Raw genomic sequence first — 23223 nt, 5'->3', positions numbered from 1 at the left:
AAGTAAGTGATTAAGGTATTCCAGGTGGAATAAACACTACCCATTTTCTTAGGGCTATCAAATATAGTAACATTGATAATATTGATGAAATAGAAAGATTCTACCTGAAAGATTCTACAACAGAATTTTGAATGACACACTGAAACGAAATCGTTTGGAAGTATTTCCTTGGGATTAGCACATAGAAGCTGTGGTTCAGAGCAGGCCAAAGATGTATCCTGTGTTGACAGCCAAACATGGCTATGTGTAAGAGTCAGTCATGAAGGGGTCTTGGAGTTATAGGGACTATATAAAAAGAGCTGGAGTCCCTGAAAAGAGGCCACAAGAAGTCACAAGTAAGATATAGTCTCAGTTGCAGTGCAGACAGACTCCAGAACTTAAGGGGTCATGGAGACTATTATACCATGTGGTAAGGTCAAAGTCCCTCAAGAAATCCCATGAGGCCATTGGTGAAGGTGCCCCTAATGGAAATCTCAGCCTTGGGAGATGCCAGGACCATGCAAAGACAACAAAGGAAAGCAGCAGCTGTGGAGAAGAGCTGGCCTGAGACTATAAGACAAACTGCTGTGAGTGACAGAGCTGGAGAAATAAAGTGTGTTAGGGCCCAGAAGACCATGAGTATCAGATGTCAGACACCAAACTGTGCATACTTATGGACTTAGGCTCTGCTCTGATTAAAACTGTGAGCTGGTCCTTTCCTCTTAAAATAATAATGTAAGTTTTTTTTTAAGTTTTATAAGAGCCTACAGTTGAGAGACTTTTAAAGACTTTTAAAGAAAAGTAGACTTTTTAGTGATATTGAGACTTTTAAAGACTGTACAAATTTTTGTGTTTGAAATGTTTCATGATTTGACTTAAGGACCACTGTACAAAATGAACTCATTCATACCTGATACTAATTGTGTAACTAAGAACCAGACATCAGACCTATGGTAAAAACAAAATACTACTGATGAAGGAGGGGGAGTAAGAGGAGGAAGAAGAGGAGGCTCCAATAAAATGATTCCTAATGACATTCTGCTATATTCATAGACGATGCCTTGTTCAGCTCTCATCAGAGAAGCTTCTTCCTGAAGCAGATGAGAGCAAATAGAGACCCACAGTCAGACTCTTCCACAAGAGCTAGAGGGAACGAAGGCCCTCTAAAAATCATGACCAACGCTCATAAACTCAGAGACTGAAGCAGCATAGACAGAACTTTCACACGTCTGTGCCAGGTCCTCGAATACATTATGACTTCCAGTTTTGTGGTTTGGGGGATTCCTAAGTGTGCAAATGTGTAGATCTCTGACTCTTTTACCTTCTCTTGGGCTCTTTTTCTTCTGTTTGTTTTGTCCAGCTCTGACACGATGGTTTTATGTTTTTCCTTATTATATTTTACTATCATCTCTTAGAGGCCTATTTTTTTTCTAATGGGAGATAGAAGGGGATCCATATGGGAGGGGGAGGAGTGGAGGAACTGGGAAGAGGGAGGAAGGAAACTGTAATCAAGATATATTGTATGAGAAAAGAACCTACTTTCAATAAGAGAAAAAGCTGGATTGTTTTATGTTGTCATACTAATATTAAAAGGCATCTCAGGGTCAACAACAAAGGACAGGTTATGGTAACTCTAGGTACTCTGGAGATTGAAGCAAGAGATCTTTTGAATCGAAGCATCTAAGACCTACCTGGGTTACATGGGGAGTTAAGTGATTAACTGAAGACAAGGAGGAAGAATGGGATGATGTATATTACTAAAAGGGTTAAGAAGACTGCATTACTCAGTGGTCCATGTGTTGCCTGCTTGGTCACAAGCCAATGTGATAATGGAAGGAGGCAGAACGGACCCTAGGAAATATAGGACACTAGCCTCTTCTCCTGTTTTAACTTCGGGCTGCCTTAAGTACAACAGCTTTGCTTCACCAGAAATGCTACTGCTATGAATCCTGACCATGGGACCAACCAATGGCAGCAACTCTAACCCTCCATCGAGTACAGCCTCCCAATCTGTGAGCCAAAATAAACCTTTCTTTACTTTGGGGTAATTAGCTTAAGTTGTTTGTTTTAGTAACAGAAATATGATAAAGTTATATAAACCCAACAGCGAAGGCCTCAAATATAAAGCAAACCTGGTTACAACTTTTTGATTGTTATCAAAGATTGAACCCAGAGCTTCATGTATACATCTTCCATTTCTGAACTAAATGCCATGTTTCAATATCAGATGGAATGTAGACTGTCAACAAAAAACAGATGGCAACATTTAAAACAAGCTAGATAATAATCATATATCAATATTACACCCAAGATCAAAAACTATATATTCTATTCAAGTACATGTAGAACATTCTCTAGGAAACACCATATATTAGGTTATAGAAAAAGCCTTGGGCTGGAGAAATGGCTCAGTGGTTAAGAGCACTGACTGCTCTTTCAGAGGTCCTAGGTTCAAATCACAGCAACCACATGGTGGCTCACAACCATCTGTGATGAGATCTGATGCCCTCTTCTGGTGTCTGAAGACAGGGACAGTGTACTTATATATACATAAATAAAAAAAAGAAGCCTTAATGAATTCAAATAATTCAATCATATAAAGTTTCTTCTTTTATCACAAAAGTGAAGATTAAAGAAAAAAGGCAGCACTAAAAAAAAAAAAACCTGAAAATTTTATTAAAACGGGGAAATTTAACAACACACACTCAACCAGTCTCAACCACTGATTCAAAGGGAAAAAAAAACAAAACAAAAAACAGACAACAGACAAAATAAAAGACAACACCCCAATTGTATGAAATACAGTGATCTCTTAGGTGCAGAGATCCATAGTGGTAACTGTCTACCCAGAAGAGAACAATCTCAAATGAACGTCTTTATTTCACCTCATTTGTAATTTTAAAAATGGAGCAAAGTAAACCTAAAGCTAGTAAAACAGAGGAAACAAAGATCAGAACAGAGATAAATAAAATTCAGAATACACAAGCAAAGTCAATGAAATGGAGATGTTCTGGTTCTTTGTAATGACAAAGAGCATAGGGAACATTAGCTAGAGTAACAGGGGAGACACACGTAAGGATCAAAGCACACAAGAGCAGTTTCCTAGCACAGCAGAACCGGCAGTGATGGACAGCCTACAAAATGGGCAGACAAAATACTGAAACTGTGCTTCCCACCACTTCTTCTGCTGCTTATTCTCTGTTTTTAAGTCAGTCTGACAAATGTCACAAAGAATTTTCAAGTAAGCACCTTAACCGCTATAGGTCTTCTGAAGGAAGATTTCTTTTGCAAGTTTACTAGGGAGGCAGTAGCAGGTATTCCGGATTTCCTTTAATTTGTGTGGTTCTGGAGATTTGGCAGTGAATGACTCCTTTTGCAAACTTAAAATCTCATAAAGTTACCTATTTACCAATATGTCGGAAATCAACCCTCAGTACTTTTTAATAAAGAAAAGTGTTATTCCTTTTCATTCCACTATCTTTTCTTAAAATCCATAATCATCCATGGTACCTGCCCACCTCTGAAATTTCAGTTTACACCTGATCTTACCCTAAATCAGCAAAAACTACAATTCAAATACAGCAAGTGCTTTCATTTTGGTAAGTTACTTGTTACACCACTAGACAGGCTCTTTTTGCATTAAGCTTTCCCTAACAGCAGCTAAGAACAGCAAAGCAGGACACCAGAATCAACCCTCATCATCATAATGTATCTAACTAAACCGCCCATAGCCATTAGCAGAGTCCAGACCACCAAAGACAACCAATATTCCATCCCAACACAACCTTCTTTCTAATCAAGTCTTGAGGAGGAGCCTCAGGCAAAACAAATGCATACTCCAATTTACAACAATAACCTTACATTGGACACTACTTGAAATCCATTTCAATTTGATTTACTATGAAAGTACATCTAAGTAAAACAATTAAGGAAACTGCTTTCCTACTAACATGAAATATATGTCTCAATCATTCTAAAAATACAGCCAGATATGTACCCCTGTCCGTGAAACTACCTTTGATACTGCTGAGGAGGTGACAGCCTGTATTTCCTTAATGATTTTCTTTACCTTATAAATAGCCATTCGATGCTGAGCAATTGTAGTTAGTTTCTCTAGAAGGCCTCGTAATCTCTCCTGTGTTGCATGGGAGATCAAGTTCACAGCATCAGAGTTAAGTTCTGTAATGTCATGCTTTTTACCTGTAGAGGTAGAGAAAATCCATTACATGTTTTAGTAGTGGCTTATAATTGAAATAATTAGCACAGCAGGTATTCAGTTCCCCCTGGAAGTCATACCCATTATGAATAAAGGTTCGGAGATTATGATTTTCCTGGTAAAGTCACAACTTCAAAGATCTTAGACATTACATTAATAAAACCTAGCCTGGAGCCTCAGAAAATATAGACATTGTTTCCCTTAGCCTCTAGAATCATTCTCCTTGCAAGGTCATTTATAGGACAAAGTTAATAAGAACACAAATCAAGTTTAGTGTTCAGGGAGGAAAATGGTAACTGCAGAAATTAGTACTATATTCTGTTAATTTTATTAATTAAAAAATGGAAAGTCACATTTTACCATTTGACATTGTTAACACTTCATGACATTTATTTCGGTGAACTCAAATTATAAATCTGTTAATTCCTTGTCTATATACTTCTTGTTCGTTGCTAATTATATTTTTCACTACTCATGTTTCCAACAGATTAACCTGTTAAATTACAAGCTAAAATATGCTCACAACCTCATCATTTCATTATTAATTTCAATAACTTCTTTTTTATGAAAAATTGTTTTATCCTGGTAGTAATAAGGAAGAAAGTTTTAGGGAAGAAAATAAAAAGGCAATAACAAAAGCAGCAGCTTTCTTACAGACAATCATCAGTGTTTAAACTATTTCTTAGGGGCAATATAGCTAGCTGCCTAAGTAGATATGCAAATCTAAACATACAGGCAATAAGTAATCGAGGTACATATACTTTTAAAGACTGTGTATCTATGTCTGTGTTTGCCTACGTGTGTCTTGTACATGCATTTATGTATATTCACATGTGTAAGGAGTGCTACTGACCTAGTCCACATATTGCAAACAAGTGTTTTATCCACTGAGCCACTTCTCAAGGCATCTATGGTTGTTTTAAAACACACACACACACACACACACACACACACACACACACACACACACACACACCTTTGTAATAATTTAAAAAGTGTTTGATTTTTGTATGCTAATTTATATAATACATACTCATATTCTCAAAGGCTAAACTACAGCAAAAATATATTATAACTCAATGCACTTTGATATTACCACATAGTAAATTTAAACTTAATTTGAAATGTAGTCCATAGTAAACTAAATAGAAAGAAAATTTAGAATTATCCGACTTCTTTGAAACTAAGCCTTCAAAATGTAATTCATTAGTTTGTGAAAAACTGAACTCATTTCCAGTTTCAGACTGAAATAGAGGGAAAAGAAAAACCCACCACAAAAATACAACTTCATTAAAATGTACAGCATAAACAGTTAATTGGGCCTTCTACATTCATTGCACTTCCAGGACCTAAATCAATTCCTAGCACAGTGTCCACGGCTTATAATGTGACTCTAGTTCCAGGGAATCAATGTCTGTGGCCTCCATGTGCGTCAGAACTCACATGCAAATACAGACACATACATATACAAGTTTAAACAATAAAAATAAATTACAACTAGACATAGGGTAGCCAAGGTACTTCATAATTCATTTTTTTTTAAATGAGCACTTAAAATTAGTTCTTGGGGAAATATTTTTGAAAATAACTATATTAAAAAGATAAAAAACAGAAATAATTTATCTATTTAGAAATCTATGCTGTTATAGAAAGCTGTGGGTTTGATTCTCTGAATATCAAATTAATAATAATAACTGATACTCTTTTTTAAAACCTGTACTATTTAGGTAGTGGTAATGAACAAGTGTTAATAAATAAGTCCTGAGGGTATGCAACAGCAAGAGCCTTCACTAAGTTAGAAACCAGTCTGAGAGCACAAGTTAAAACTATAGATTAATTCCCACTTTTAGCACATTTAAACAAAGTCAACATAATTAAGGAGAGCTAGTTAGTGCTTGGCTTCTTACTACTGACTATATTGTATGTCTGCAATTTAATTTAGGAAATTAGAGAAAAAAATGAAGAATGCTGACATTTAATCTAACCTTCACCCTGGAAAAAATTCTCAAAAATTCTTTCAGAAGACATGTAATTTCTAAAATTGTTTTTAAGATACGTTTTACTGATTCTGTGAGTTTCACACTTTGTACCCTAGCCCAACTCTTCTCTGCCCCTTCTTATCTGCACTCTGCCCTGGCAACAGCCCCATCCCTGAAAAAGAAAGTAAAAAATAAACACAGTATAAAGTCATCTCAGGTGCAGGTCTGCTTTCCCTCCTACTTGCTAAAGGTGGCAAGGGGCAGGGGGCAGGGGTGTCGGGCTAGGTCTCCAGTGCTAATGCCCTTGGACTGGCTCACCATTGCCTTTACCACCAAGGCCAGCCAGCTGTGCTACCAAGGTGAGGTACAGAACCTGTGCTCCAGATTGCTGTGTCTGGTGAGGAACAGGGCCAGCTTTCCTTCCTGCTGTTGATAATGTGGAAGGCATAATTTCTACTTTTAAGGAATGCCCTCAGATGATACCTATTCTGTAAAAAAGGAATTTTATTATAAATAGAAAATATCTCTAGAAAGAAATTAACATTCACTCCTTGGCTTTCTCCTTTAAGCTTAGACACTTCAGAGAATTTTTGTAGTTTACATTTTGTATTATACTGTTTGTGTTTCATTAATAACTGAAAATAGAAATAGTTTCCCAATCGTTCCTAAAACAGAGGTTGCCAAACTACAGTCAATAGGTCAAAACTCATCTCTCTCATTTTAAAGGAATCAACCACATGGAAGTTTATGCCTCCCCAAAATGCATGCAGAAGCTCTGTCCATGACTCAGTCAGGGTAACTGGAGTGGAGACCCTTGGGATTAACTAATTCACAAGGAATAAGATAAAAGTAGATCACATAAGGGTACAGCATAAAGAAAACTGTCCTAGGATCACCAAGAAGGCCCTGACCAAAAATCCCGAAGAGTATACAGATCTGGCTTCCCTACTCCACAAGTGTCAGAAGCCTTCACATACGATATCCTGTTATGGAAGCCAGGGCCCAATAAGAAACAGTCCTGCTCATCTGTCCATAGGATGTTCATGTTTGCTTTTGGTCTGGACCAAGAGGGCTCAGCAGCTGTGGCACAAAGTGGCCCTATCACCTAAACATATGTGGGAAAATGTTTTTGATTATTATCTTAACATGTCTTCAAACTTTAAGAAAACGACCATACAGGGAATCACTGTCTGGCTCAGTGGTTAGGAACACTGGCGGAGGATCCAGACTGAGTTCCAAACACCCACACTGTAAAGCTCACAATCACCTCTAACTCCAGCTCTAGGGGACTCACACATCTGCCCACTGCAGGCACCCCACACTAGTGCATAAACCCCCACACAGGACACATATACACAACATTAACAGTAATATTTAATATTTTTAAAACTGAAAACAATCATTTAATTAAGATTTTAATCAAACTAAAAATAAAATGTGGAAGGGAAAAAGAACTGAACCAATGCTCTGGATAATGTGGCACCACAAGCAAGATGATTAGTTTTTCTCAATAGAGGCTTGTTTCAAACGGACAAAAACTAACCAGGAGAAGCTACTATTAACTGCTTGCTAAATAATACAGCCTTAAAGTGTTCAACATAGTATACATAAAATACTTATTGTTAATTATGAAGTAGATCAAATATTGTATAATTCATACAAAATCTGCAATCTTGTCTATTGTTACATTTAATATGAGGCCTTATAGTTCTTTCACAAGTTGAAATTTGGTTCCTAATGATGAGTACAGTATCTTCCATTTTCTTTCATTCACTGCAGCCACCTAAAAACCACCCTAAAACCTAGAGAAAAATCTTAGTATTCTAGCTCAGCTTTCTTTACAATAAAAGTAAAATTAAATTTTGGGGTTGATATAAGGAAAAAAAAATTGATTCTCATCAGGTATGCTTATAATTAATAACCACAATATCTAACAAACTTTTATTGTATACATGCATATATCTAAGGACTAACAAGGAGTAAGATTTCAAAAATAAGTATACATTAAATATTTGTGTAAAATATGTATCTCTATTACTCTGTCATAAAAATGAATAAACTATTAACTTATATTATCTACCCAGAAATAAAAAGTTGTCATAATGATTTTTAAATAAAATGCTTTATTCTGAAATATTCTAGAAATCTTAAGAGCATTCCTAGAGCCTTTTATAAGCTTTAGAGTCCCAGGCCATCTCTTTAAAGAACATTTCCCTCAACAAACATTTCTATCGGGTCGATAATCATGATTCTATACTTACCAATGTCCAAAATTCTCTTTTGTAGAGCTCCAATGAGAAGGAATGGCTCTTCTTTACAGGACTGAATGAGTGTGCCAACAAAGTCAGAATGTGTTGCTAAGATGCAGGCGTTCTCTTCATCAAGGTTGACCTCTGCCATGCAAGTCACATCATTGATGTCATCTTCACCTCTAACCGGAGAAAAAGTTAGGTTGGGAAGGGTGTGTGTATGTGAGTGCACGCACATGCATTCATGTATATACACAGTTTAGCCACGTGTGGTAGTGCCCTCTGTAATCTCAGTACTGGAGCAGCAGAGGCAGAAGAAACAGGAGTAAAGGTCATTATTGGCTTCAGAGCCAGTTCAAGGTCAGTCTGCTGCATAGAAAAAAAAAAAAAAAAGACAAACGAAACAAAAAACAAAACCAGATCGTTCTTATCAATAACAACATTATTTTATTGAGTTTACCCAATGAAGTGATGTTAAAAATGCCTATCTTTCTCCTTAAGCTTTTAAAATTAAAATGGCATCACTAAGCACAAGATATGTTTTCCTGGAGAAGAAATCAGAACCTGCTGTGTGGTACAGAACTTATCTTTTCCTGCGTGGTGAGACACACAAAAAAGGGTTTAGACTTACCCAAGCAACCCACAAATCCTCTACAATGAAAGGCAAGTAAATGAAACCCAACTCTTTGCTTTCATCCAGGATTGTTAAAAGCCCCTCAGATTTCCCATGAGCACTCCACTACTCCACGTAGTAGCGGCAGAAACACTAGGTCACAAGAAGTCCTATCACATAAAATCCCTTGAGAAACTACTTATTGTAAAATCTATTTTTAAAATTAATTTTGTTTTTATGACTCTGATTTTTTTTTTACATGCTTGCTCTTACCAAATGAATACATTGAAACATACCCTTAAGCAATGGGCTACAAAGAACCTATAGGCAAAATATTAAAAAATTCTATACATGATCATACACATATACAAAGCCAAACATGAAATGGGTTCTCACAGGACTGCTATTTGGCTGTAATACTAACATGAGGATGTGCACATAAGTGAGGAAATACAATAAAATTCCATCTAATCATCCTTCCCACCATGTATAATGACAGTCTACTTGTTCATGACTTACATACAGATATACAAAGGTCTGATACTTTATATTAATGGTGTCTGATAAATAGATAGGCAAACGGCACACCACAAATTCCATGTCCAACAGACTTTTAATTATACATCTCCTATGATGATCATTTGTGTAGAGAACAAGTTATAATTATCAAACACTTTAGAAATGAAAACCCCTTATGTCCACCTTTAAAAAGTAGGACATAAAGTTAAGGGAGGAAGTCCCCACATTAACATAGAGAAATGAGCCAAATGAAAGAAAGGTGACAGACACAAGCCTAAAGTAAAAAAAAGAACAATGCTTTACCATCAAGCAGCCCACTAATAGCTCAACATTACAGGTGTGTCTGTACTAGGGCAAAGAAAAAAAAGAACAAATTAATATCTCAAAATACTAATAAAACATTCATTATAAAGAAAATAAACTCCATCTAGTGAATGTAAAAAGTTCTCAGTGGCTTTAAAAATCAACTTCCAACTGATATAAATCAAGTGGTATGTCCAGATTTAAAAGTTTAAACACGAAGTATAAAAATGGTAGGAATAACTACCTAACTAGGATCACACTCTAAAGAAATCTTTTAAAAGGCGTAAGTTAATTTACCAGAGTTTGCAGCGTCCCTGAGCACTAGATAGAGAATAAGGAGCGCTGCACTCCAGCTCCTTAGAGCCACTACAGAAGGTGATATTGACTACACGTAAAAATAGAGCATGCTCCTCAATCTTTCCATCAAACAAGATGACCATTGTTTGTAACGGAATACATCACTCTAACATGAGCATTATACAGTGTGTTATGTAAGTATGTATTAAAACATAATATAGTATCTACAAATGTGTATTATAGATTGATTCCAAATTTCCCGAGGAACCACCATATTGATTTTCAAACCGGTTGTATAAGTTTGCATTCCCACCATCACCTGAGGAATGTCCCTTGCTCTACACCCTCATCAACAAGAGTTGTTACTTATGTTTTTTAATTTAATCATTCATATACCTCAAGACCCAGCTATACCATTCCTGGGCATATACTCAAAAGACGCCTCGTCTACCACAAGAACACTTGATCAGCTATGCTCAAAGAAGCTTTATTTTTAATAGCTAGAAACTGGAAGCAACCCAGATGTCCATCAACCAAAAAATGAGTAAAGAAAATGTGGTACATTTGCACAAAATAGAGTACTACTCAGCTGTTCAAGATAATAACAATGTGAAATTTATAGGCAAATGGTGAAAGTAGGGGGAAAAAATTCAACTTGAGTTAGTTTAAGTCAGACCCAGAAAGACTTACAAATTTTGTACTTAGTTATAAACGGAAATTAGCTGGTAAGTAAAAGATGATCATGCTACAGCCCACACACCCAGAGGCTAAGTAACAAGAAGGGCTCAATGGGGGACAAATGGATCTCACTAGAAAAATAGATTTCACAGGTACACTGGGACAGGTGGGATCAGCCTGGAGAACATACTCCTTACAGGTAACTATAGAAACTAATCAAATTGAATTTATATATTTAGGAAGGAGGGAAGAGGGGAGGAAGAGAGGGAGGGAGAGAGAGAAAGAGAGAGAGAGGGAGAGAGAAATAAAAGTCCATTATTTTGAGTTAGTACAAAGTCAGGGGTATGTGGGAAGGCCTGGAAGGAGGTATATTATATATTACAATTTCAAAAAATTAGTTATAAATAAATTAAAAGTTTATGCAGCTGGAGAGATGGCTCTGCAGTTAAGAGCACTTGCTGCTTTTTAAGTAAGCCAGCCCCAGGTAGATGTCCTTGTAAGAGCTGCCTTGATCATAGTGTCTCTTTCCAGCAATGGAAACCCTAAGACGGCTGCATGGCAAGCACGTTATCAACAGAGCCATGTCATCATCAGCCTCATTTATTCCTTAGACAGCACAACTGAGTAACGTGAGCCATACTTAGAAATTTGAGGTTGACACCAAAGTTTCAGACTCTGCCCGAGCAATCTAATCTGTAAGACAGTTGTGATAAGTGTGAATCTTCCGTTTCTACTCAATCATCTCATCTAAAAAAATGAAAATAAAACTTGACAGGTGTTAAATGTTCTTGAATGAAAGCCATGATAAACTAAAACTATATTAGAAACTAAGCATGAAATAAAAGGCAGACCCTCCTGCCCCTCAACTCTTTATCTTCTTTCTCTTCCCTTTTGTCTCAGTAATCCTCAATAAACCTCTTCCATGTGGAACCGCAAATAAATGAATGAATGAATGAATGAATAAAACCAAGCATGAATATTTTTGAAGAATGAAATAAAAAGCCCACCATGTTAAATAACTTAGATGTAAGCAGTATCTCATCCTTCTTTTCATAAAGCCTCTCTAACATGTGCTCTGAGTCTCTCACTTTCACTTCACCAAACACTGTGTGACTCTGCAAATGAACAGGTTTTCAGATTACATTTGAGAGAGGCAGGTACTTCTTAAACTGTGGTGAATATCAGAAATACTTTAAAACATTTCTAAAACAGATTCTAGTCATTCCTTGTCCCCAGGTATGCCATTCTGGATAAGCCTAGAATCCAAACATCAAGCAAGTTTACTAGGTAATCCCGAAATTACTGATCTATATGTTAAGGTGTTTCCACACGTACCAACAGACTTTTCCTATCTTTGAACTTCTCACTTATATTATGAAATAGCATGAATCACAACAGTATTATCAACCTCTTTGATCCTTCTTGGGGATAGGCATGACCAATAAACCTAACTCCAGGCCTCATAGCTTTTAACCTTTGCTCATGGTGTGCTCACTTTTTATCAACTTTTTTATATGTTTAAGTACAAAAATGATTTTTCCTGAACATCATTTACTATGTATGATAAACTAGGTCTGCAACTTAAGTTATATTAGTAAATCGTCATGTGCTGTATGTAGCTGTTGGAAAGTACAAACTCTGAAAGTACAGTGGGAGCTCTAGTCTCAGACTCAAGTATGTCTGTCAGCAGTGTGAAGACCCTGGCTGGGCAGGCTGACCTCCTCCACTGTGACATTAAAAATACTGCACCCTTGAGAACAGCTGGAAGGTAAAATATTTCTAATGGAGGTCACAACTGGTTATCTAATGTCATAAAAATCCCTTCAGTGAGACGAGCAGGTGGACGCTCACTCAAGGAGAAAACTCTCTGCTCTGCCTACAATTCTCAACTGGTTACTCCCATGACTGTTTATCAGGCCTTCCCTAGTCATTTCTGCTAGGTGCTGCAAATATCTGATTTGATGATCGCATTTAGTTGCTACTTTTATTCTTTTAATTTTTCTTTATCTTTTTAATTTGTTCTTTTAATTGCTATAAGCAATAAACTCACTCACTCAAAATCAAAGGTATGGAAACTGTAGAGAATTTTCTATACAGAGCAATACAGCAGCTTAGAAAGACTTCATGGTCTCATTTCTAAGATATTATTTGTAGTTCCCTGTGTGGCAGGTCAGGGATTTAGCTGCTATCTTTTAGTTGGATTTTAACACTGTGATAATCTACCGTGGGCCTGGCTAACATGAATATATCTTCTCTCTCTCTACTAGCTCAAAGATGGGAGAGTTTGGTTTGTTCACCAGACATTTTTTGTGTCTTTTTAAAAGTCACTCTCCTAAAATGATTAAACATGTATTAGCAGCACATAAATAATACATAGAATTGATATATTTGTATGCACAGCACATAACACACTAAACAAGATTCATATGTTTAAAGGTAAACACAGTCTAAAATATGTTAGAGAACCTGGTTCCCTTTGCAATATGAAAAAAACTAAGTATCAATTTAGAAGTAATACAGCGTATGAAATAACATTATTACCTTGTTTGAGATGAAACCTGAATCTCTGGTGCCCTCTGGTGTTTTAAACACTATACAACTTCTAATATTCATCCCAGAATTTACCAAGAAGCTAAATACAAAATGGGATTTTCTAGTGAAAAAGTTACAAATTCACAACAAAAGTTTAGATTAACCAGGTATCTTTCAACAACAACAACAACAACAACAACAACAACAAAGCAATTATCAAATATCATGAAATCCAACCTAGTTTAGTCAAGACGGCCTAACAACATATACAGCTGTTCCTTCTTACTTAATATAAGTCAACATTAAGGGTCTGATTTTACTTTCATTTGGGCTAGGGTAGCAATAATACTATTCAAAACACTCTATATCCATTTCTTAATACACTGTAATATGTGAAAGATTGCATATGACACAAATTATCAAGAAGTATTTTTTTAGGACTATCTTAGTGCAAAAATTAAAGACCCGAATTAAAAAAAAAAAAAAAAAAAAAAGACACCAAAAAATAAACACTGTAGAAAATTCAGCCATTTCAACAAATAGTGCTAGGAACTGAATATCCACAAATAGAAGAATGAAAGTAGATTCTTATCTCTTAACCTCTAAGAAAAAAACAACTGGATCAAAAAAGAAATGGAATAAACACCTTAATGTAAGACATGAAATTCTGGAAAAAATGTGGTCCCATCTATACAATGGAAGACTATTCATCTTTTAAAAACAAAGGCATCATGAAATTTGCAGGCAAATGGGTGGAACTTGAGAATATCACAGAAACTAAACCACCACCCAAAGAGCATGAAGGGACTGGATATAAGCCCCCTCCCCACATTTGTAGCAGATGAGCAGCTTCGGCTTCATGTGGGTCCCCTATCAAATGGAGTGAGGACTCCCACTGAGGCCCAACCAAGCAGTATGTGCTTAGTTCTACTGGGTTGGATGGTATGGGGGAAGGGGAGGGGTGGGCTTCCCCCTCTCTGAGAAGGGGTTGAGGTAATAAAGGGAGGGATTTGTAAACTAATAAACAGGTTTTTCAAAATGCATTGAAAAATGAGCATGTATAATTTGTGTCTGCTATTTATAAATTATACTCAGTAAAATGCTGTTAGAAATTTTAATTTCTAATTTTATTAGTATGTATGGTTGTTCTACCCACATTATGTCTGTGGAAGAGGACACTATATCCATTACAAATGAAGTTACAAAAGGTTATATAGCACACGGGTGCTAGAAATCAAACCAGGGTTATCTCTTATCAGAATGTTTTACAGGCATTCAAATCTGTTTGTTTAGACATTATTCTTTACCATCCATTTTCCCTGAAACTTTACTTCCACCATACATCAGATAAAGTTTTAACTACTGGTTTTCTTTACCTGAAGCTTGTTGGTCCATTTTCTTTCACTTTATTGTTCTGAATATTAGATGTTTGAGCTTGAAGCGACAAAAGTTTGTTTCCAGGCAGAGTAATTTGCTTTATGATGGAATCTGTAAAAAACAAAACAAGAAAGAAAAAAGTAGACCTCCCCCCAAAAAAGGTAATCATGTCACATTAGAAAAAATTCATAGCAGGATTTAATAAATATGAAATAATCAAAAGATGTCCTAAGCTACCCAGAACTATGTTTAAATTTAAATAGGCTAATGAATGTAAACCCTGCATAAGAAACCAGCTTACAAACATCTCTGGATTATGTTTCTATATACTCTCAAATTGTCTTTAGAATTAGCGTTATTATAAAAACATCATGCTTGAAAAGTAACTGCTGATAATATGTCATTTATATTGGTTTATTTTTAACACTTATTTACTGCTAGAATGTTTTACATAATAATACAATACTTTAAGCAATTGTTTATTTCAAAACTATATACATGCCTAAAATGCAATGTTTATGTAAATGTAACAGATATTTTACATTTCTCTTCTCATACACTTCTCTTGATTTCTCTTAACACAACAAGTGCAAGCCCTGCCACGTTCCAGATGCACTGGGAAGAAGGAAACTTACTGGAATGCATTACAGTGTTCACTGATGTCTTCTGCCCACAGTTCAGAGTGCTCAGTGGTGAGGAATGGGAAATGGAGGTCACTTGATTTGCATTGCCTCCTGAAGGCTGCTGGACTACCTGAAACAAAGAGAGCTCATTATGGCCACTCAAGGAACCATACTTAGCAATGAACAAGAGCTTCCATTTTTAATAGTTTGACTTTGTTTAGCTATATATACCTCTAGCTAGCACAATAAGAATGCCTACATAAAATTTATTTTTTTACTTTACTAAGACAAGATCTTAGGATGGCCCCTGAATAATGGGGATCCTCTTGCCTCAGTTTCCCAAATGCTAGGGTTTATGTGTATACTACCACACCCAGTTTAATTTGTATGTAGCAAATTATCTTGTTCAAATGTAAAAAAAAAAAATGGATACATTAAATATTTTCTACAGCGGAATCCAAATAAGTTTAGGGCTGGAGAGATGGCTTAACAGTTAGTGCACTGGCTGCTCTTCCAGAGGTTCTGAGTTCAATTCCCAGCAACTACATGGTTGGTCACAGCCACCTATAGGGGGATCTGATGCCCTCTTCTGGCAGGCGGATGTGTATGCAGCAGAGCACTCATATTAAATAAGTAATTTTTTAAAAGAAATTTTATACATACTACCTTTATTTCTTAATTTATCATGAAAACTTTCAAGCATATCAAAAGCAGAGAACAAAGTGAAACTACCTACACCACTACCTAGACTAAGCAAGGATCAATTCTTACAGAATCATGTTTCACTTTTACCTTTTCCTCACTTTCAAATTATTTAAAACAAATCTAAGAAATATCTTTGTCCATAATATTTCAAAATATATCTACCAAAGATAAAGACTTTTATCTACTATTTTTAAAAAGTGTTATCTTAAATCCATCAGAAAGTGCTGTTCTCCCAAATAATAGTTACAGGAATACAGTAATAGTTAAGGATAAAGAAAGATGGTAACAAGATAATTACTTTAGCTTCAAAGACAAGACAGAAAAAGCAGAGTGTCACATTATCAGTTCAAAGAAAAGCAGTCATCCTGTATTTGGGCCAGCTGCTGATAGGGATAATAATAAATTCTTAAACTTCTGTTTATTATAGAGTGATGGTCTGCCCAAGAGACATGCTTCTGAGTAAAAAATTTATTAAAAAATATCTGTAATTAAAATATACAAACCAAGTGTGTGCAACTAAATACATATCTCAAGCAAGGTATGGGAGGCAGGAAGACCTATGTGAGTTCCTGTTCTGTACAGCAAGTTCCAAGCCGGCCAGGGCTATGCAGTAAGACCTGTCTAATACAATACTGTCTCCTTGGAGAATAAACATAGAATAAAATAATACTATTGTTATCACTCTTTGATAATAGGAATCTCCTAGCAAGTGAATTATAAATTGGAATAATTCAATTGCCATCATTCTTCAGAAAGAGAAAAACTGTGTGTGTGTTTATGTTTTGTCTTTGATGCTTCAGCTTTACCCTGAGTAAGTCGGATTGCAGACCTGAACCATTAAGTCAGGGTAGAAAAGAACCCTTGCAGAAATAGCACATGTCAATGGAGCAGATTCCATGCATATTTTGAAGTACTGGAGCTTGGGTTTAAAGTACACGAACTAATACACATTTATGCATTTAGAATCTCCGAAATTTTGCCTTTTCTCCTTATAATTGTGTTTTTCCATCTCCAGAAAATATTCAGTTTACTCTCCAAAATATCTGACTTTCTTGGAGGAAAAAAAAAAGAGGCCAGGGATTTTTAATGAACCTTCTCATTCCTGAATTTTGTTTGTGAATGCTGTACATTTGTGTAATTTTACTTTTAATTTAATCTGGTAAAACTAATTATAAAAATTTAAATTTTAAAATTAAACTGACTAAATTTGCAATTTTTGAGTTCTGAATTAAATTAGTTTTGCTAACTAAAATTGAAAATGATCTTTTGTTTAAATGAATAAAACAACTAAAAGAAAACTTTCAAGCATCAAATTGAGGGACTAGGAATTATCCCTGGTAGGCAGACAGGCAGGGAGAGAAGCCATGTTTAGGCAATAAAGATGATAAACTTCTAAGGTGGTCGGCTTCTTCTCTTCACAGAAGATGCACTAGCTCAAAGCTGCACAAGTTAGACAATAGTTGTGAACCAATCAGCCACCCTGTTCTGTTTCCTCTGATAACCCTATATCATATAGCCTCTTCAGAGACTTCCAGGAAGACTCAGCACTGAAGAACTGGATCTCCAGCTTCCAGAAAATGACCTGGACCAAAACCCACAGACAACTACCTGACTGTTTCTATATAAAAAAGTTAAGGGTAAAATAGTAAGCTCAGTATTTATGTTGACTGTATAATTATTATATAAAAATGATAAAGAGGCAGTAAGTTTAGTCATTCATAAAAAATTGAATTTTTACAAAAATTTCCAGAACTACCAAGTAGGTTCACATTTCAAGTATTTAATACAAAATAGAAAGCTTACACCTCAAAAAACGGAAACAAAAAAACCAAAAACAATTTTAGCTCATAGAACCCCTGAATATAATAAAACAATAGTTAACAAAGGAAAAAAGGGTAGAATGTAAAGAAAAGAGAACATGCAGTAATAAATCTACTTTTTAAAGTGGTGGTAGGTAGAATACAACATTTCATAAAATCCTATGAATGGAAGCCAGGTATGGCTAGTTTGGAAGAATTCCTGCAAGTTCAGTTAGAGATATTATTCAAAAGACTAAAGATATAAAATTATCCAGAATTATACTAATCAAAAGTAAATATTAATAAAACCTTAAGCTCATGATTTATTATCATAGTACACATCATCAACTGGCTGACTGCAGAGCCTAAAAGATGCCATTGATGCTAAAGCTGAGGTTGAGGTTAAGGCTCATCTCAGAAAGGCCCTATCGTAAGCAGATGCTCTCTCTTCCTTGGAGCTAGAGCTCAAACAGATTATCAAGCTGGCACTGCTCATGAAAGAAGGAAAGAAAGAAGTGGCAATAAAACATGTGATGAAGAATGCCTGAAAAGAGAGGGGCTGAGTGGAGTTCTGGGGCCCAGAAGGTGGTCCAGGACTTTTGCAAATGTAGACCAGTGCCCACAGGTCATCTAGGAGCTCTCAGAACACATGCCAAAACTAGAAACTGGTATAGTTTCAGGAAAGCAAGAATACAGTCTCCTTCAGCCATTCTGCTTTTGAGGTTTTTTTTTTTATTTCAGTCCCATGGTGTAATGTGCAGATATGTGATCTGATTAGTGAGAAACCACACTCGTTTCAAAGGCAGGTCTCCTTAAATCACTGTTCCAGACCCCATGAGGTAATTGTACTCTATTTCCCCCTTGATGTAAGAGCTGCTAAGAGACTGATCTAATCTTTCTCAGACTTTTAGGAAATGTAAATAAGAAATCATAAACAATTAACTTTGTATCATATTCTGTTAATTGTGTTTATGTGGTTTTAATGACATTGAGAATATATTTTAAGGCAGTGCCTGGCAAGACATGCCCTGAATTAAAGTTATCATTAGCCATTAGCCAAACATAGAATTATTAAAGAAAGCTAGCTACACCTGAGAGCCAGGAGCATATTCTTTATAATATATCCTTTTTATAATGAGTAGCTCGACCACAGATATGATCCAATGTGGATATTTCTGTTTTTAATTGACCATGTGTGATATTTCTTATAAACTATAAAGAATGTTTGCTTGTTTTTAGCACTCCTAAGTATTTTCCCCTCACCTAAACATAGAATTAAACTGGGCTATATTTTATTATAAAGTCAATGATATTTTTAATTACTTCTCAATTTTAAGTTCTATCTAATTTCCAAGGCTATAGGAGACACTTTCTGCTCTTACAGAAGATCTACGCATGACTCACACCACCCACGTAGCAGCTCACCACCAACTGTAACTCCACTTCCAAGGACTCCCATACCCTCTTCTGGTCTCCAAAGGCACACACATAGTGCACAAACATATATTCAGAAAAAATATTCATAAACCTAGATTTGCCTTTAAACTAAAGTACTAACACCAATAAAAGTTCCTAGAGTTAAAGGTAAAATGCCAACTTTTCAAGTCAACGTTTGAAGGCATGTCTCAGCTCAATCTGGAATATTGTGATTCTAGTTATCATAAGTAAATGTTATAAAATGAATTTACAGTGTAGCTTTACTATTTTTCCCCACTGTGGTTTTTTCCTATTTAACAGGTAAGAGGCTAATTTGCTACCTAAAAATACATTTTAAGAAAAAGCAGACTTTTTTACATTTTAAAGAATAAAAATAGGGGGAAAACATCATTAAGGTGTACCATTAGATTTTCTGTTACACTTTTTCTGTGATTCTAATGATTTCCAGTGAATAATATGTCAAACCTCCAAGAGATATTATCAGCAGCAGCTTTCAGCTTCAGGATACTCTAGAAAACTGGTAGTGTTTTTTTCCCAAAAGAATAAGCTAATGGACTACCACTAGATAGGTCACTTAGTATGTCTGAATTCTTAGTCTTCCCTTACCTTTTCTTTATCAAAAAAAAAAAAATAGCTTTAAATTCATAACACATTAATGATACACTTTTCCTAAAAAGTATGCAAGTAACCAAGTATTATCACAGCTCATGGACCTTTATGCTCTAGTCAATCAAAAAGATTAGCACCAACTTAAGAACTAATAATGGCCAACAGAGAAGATTCTAATTCTGCTCAGTCCTACCACAGAGAGACCTGTCCCTGGAACAGTTCCCCATTGCCCAGAGCAGTACTGAAGAACCACTGATTTGAAGACTGCCTTATGCTAGGCAGTGGCACACACCTTTGATTCTAGGACTCAGGAGGCAGAGTTTGCAGCTAGCCTGATGTATATAAGTGAGTTCCAGGACCTGGTCTAGCTTTAGGTACCCAGGAAAACCCTAACCTGTGTATTGTTCCACTTGAAATTCCAATGAAGAGTGTTAAGGCTAAGATGAGAGTTCTCTAAGTGGTTGTTATCCTGACTACTCAACAATTAGACTGCCCTTCAATCTGGTCACCTTCTGTGCCTGAAGATGATGCCTCTGTCTCTTCACACAGTATGACTAGGAAGCATACACAAGACAAATAGAGTAAACACAATCAAAGAGATCCTAAACACAGCATATCTAACACAAACATTTATAAACGAGAACAGCCATCAAACAAACAAAAGATCAGCAAGCTGTGTTAAGAACTGCACTTAGAAAAGTGATTTTAAATTAATTCACCACGTACAATCTCCCAAGGGTCAACAATACCTTCATAGTTTGATAAGAATATGTCTTCCTGAATAAAGTTGAAAGAAAATTCTAAACAATGTCTAAACAATAAACAGCTAAAATCCCCTTCTTTTATCAAAAACTCTAGTCAACCTACCAGGAACAGAAATACACCCCTATCTCTAGTCACTTTATACACATTGTCTCTCTTACTCTCTTACTTAGCATTTTTTTAAATATTAAAAGCAAAAAAGCAGCTCAAGAGCCACACCTAAAGGCACAGGCCTAAGACACTAGTTACTTGGTAGGATAAGGCAGAAGGACTGAAAGTTCAAGGTCAGCCTGGCAAGTGAGAAAAAAAAAAAAGGTGCTAGAAAGATGGTTCAGCAGATAGTCACATGAAAGCTGGGAGAGCAGAGCCTGCCTGGAGAAAGAGAAACAGGAGAACCCCACTGTGGAGGGAATGGAGAGACAGCTCTGTTGTTAAAAGTGCTTTTTTGCTCTTCCAGAGAACACAAGTTCATAACCCCACATTCATAAATAAAAGGTAATCTTAAGGAAAAAAAAAAAAAAAACGAACAGGGTGGAAAGCTCTCCAGAAGAAACCCCATTGCCAACCTCTGGCCACACACACTAGGGGTGTGCGGGAACAGACCAAGATGGAGACTGAGATCTACAGAGACAGAGAGACAAAGGCACTTAAGTCTCCAATTTTAAAAGGTTTTTAAAAGGCCAATGATGTAGCTCAGTGGTAGAATGCTTGCCCAGGACACTTAAGAATGCACAGTCTGCAGCACTGAAAAAGAAGAAAGGAAAGAAAGAAAAAAAAGAGAATGGGAAGGGGGCAGGAAAGGAAGGAAAGGGGCAAATAGACATAACAGTTTGAAGTACACAGTGACAACTTCCATAACTCTCAGATGTTCAGTAAAAACTATGTGTGCATTGTCTACAGAACTAGAGAAAAGGCAACTAAACAAGTGAGGTGAAAGAATTTCACTAAGTCAAGTCTGGGAAGTGTACAGTCTTGACAGTTTTCTGGGTGTGTGAATATTTGGAGTGGCTGAGGAAGAAATGAAATGGTACTCACTAGCTGCTTGACTTTGCCTGCCTGTGGAATGCCAGCTGCCTGTGGAAGGAGGGGGCTCGGCTGTGCAAGTGTGATCTGGACTGGAGTGCCAACGGCAGGTTTATCGGCTCTGGTCCCAGCAGAGGGAATGGCAGGCTTCACAGATGGGAGACAACGAGGTGTAGCTGACGCATCTCCAAAAGTTGCTGATGGAATGGACAGTGTTACTGCTGTCCCAGACACAACTGGATTCTCGGGCTGAAGGGACACTGCTGTCACTGCATTTGGTACCGATGTTGTAAGTGGTTTTGAAGTCTGAAGCAAAACAGTGGCAGTTGTTGTACCTCCTGTTGCAGCAGCTGGGGCCACCGAACGCAGTGTGACAACTCCAGTGTTTGCCCCTCCTGGACCAGCAAGTGGTTTCAGAGTCTGCTGAACAGACAGAGTTCTGGGTGCTGCTGCTCCAGACACAAGGACTGGGGAGACTGTACTTGTCACCACGGGAGACGTTGCTGTTGTCACAGTACAGGAAGAAATGACCACACCACCAGAAACTTCCTTAACACAGTTCTCAATGAAGCTCTGGGAGTTCGGAAGAAGCTGTCTTAAGGCAACCACACTCTTCTAGAAACAGTAGAGGAAAGGAAGATACAGATAATTGAATAAGCTAAAAATAACCCAAAATTTGTAATAAACAACATCAAATTAAGTAAGTACATCAAGTGTTTCTATTAAAAAAACTGTTATCATTTTTGTTTCCCTTTCAGTATCCAGATACAATAAATTTAAAGGTTGAAGTGCTTTCTCAGTGAAAAAATAATTTAAATAAAAAACAGTAAATTTATTTTGGATATGTCAATGATCAACTTGATAAAATAAAACACTGTAGTTTACTTCTCCCTACTCATCTAAACCCACAGGCAGATTATTATTACTTTAATATGTATAAAATTATTTATAACCGAAGAATCAGGGTCATTTTGTTAAGCACCTTTCAAGCATTGAATGTAAAGCCTTTACATCAAAATAAGAATAACACAAAATAAAAAATGACTTAAGTTTCAACTGAAAATGTAAAAGAAATACCTAATTGGAAACAAATGTTGAAGTATTGAGAGTTAGACAATGTAAGTGTGTATTAATTATCTCTTAATCATAGCAGGATTAACCTGAAAGGCCAAATGTATCCTCTTCTCTATGAAGCATTTAATAACTCAAATTCTCTCTGCTCTAGGTGATGCCAGGAATTATCAAGTATTAAAAAACAAGCAAATCCAATGCTTAGTAAACTACAAACACAAAAACAAAACAAAAAAAAAAACAAAACAAAAACAAAAACAGTAAGAGCTGGAATGGAGGCACCCTTTGCTATAGATAAAGGTGCTCCCAGAAGCCATTAAATGAACTTCTCATTGCCAGCAGTGGGCTACTGCATCGAGTTGTTGGTCAGAGAGTCCCAACACCCCAAAACAATATAGGCAATTGCTACTGCTGTTGGTTGCTTTCAAGACATATCTAACAAGACCCCATTA

The 23223-nt window shown here is 36.3% G+C and overlaps 1 protein-coding gene across 2 annotated transcripts in view; it reads right to left on the bottom strand.

Moving 5' to 3' along the window:
• TAF4B (TATA-box binding protein associated factor 4b) overlaps positions 1 to 23223 on the bottom strand; it is a gene marked incomplete at its 5' end in the record, with an annotated part of 96997 nt that overhangs the window by 39024 nt on the left and 34750 nt on the right. For both annotated transcript variants that reach the window (XM_080920313.1, XM_080920314.1), the window contains 5 exons: positions 4049 to 4179; positions 8436 to 8605; positions 14742 to 14853; positions 15378 to 15495; positions 21713 to 22315. In XM_080920313.1, the coding sequence (XP_080776439.1) occupies positions 4049 to 4179; positions 8436 to 8605; positions 14742 to 14853; positions 15378 to 15495; positions 21713 to 22315 (1134 nt within the window). The remainder of the gene's footprint in view (positions 1 to 4048; positions 4180 to 8435; positions 8606 to 14741; positions 14854 to 15377; positions 15496 to 21712; positions 22316 to 23223) is intronic.

This window comes from Micromys minutus (genome assembly GCF_963924665.1).
Source record: "Micromys minutus genome assembly, chromosome: 8".
Classification (NCBI taxonomy): Eukaryota; Metazoa; Chordata; class Mammalia; order Rodentia; family Muridae; genus Micromys; species Micromys minutus.
This window is presented reverse-complemented; position numbering and strand designations above follow the sequence as displayed.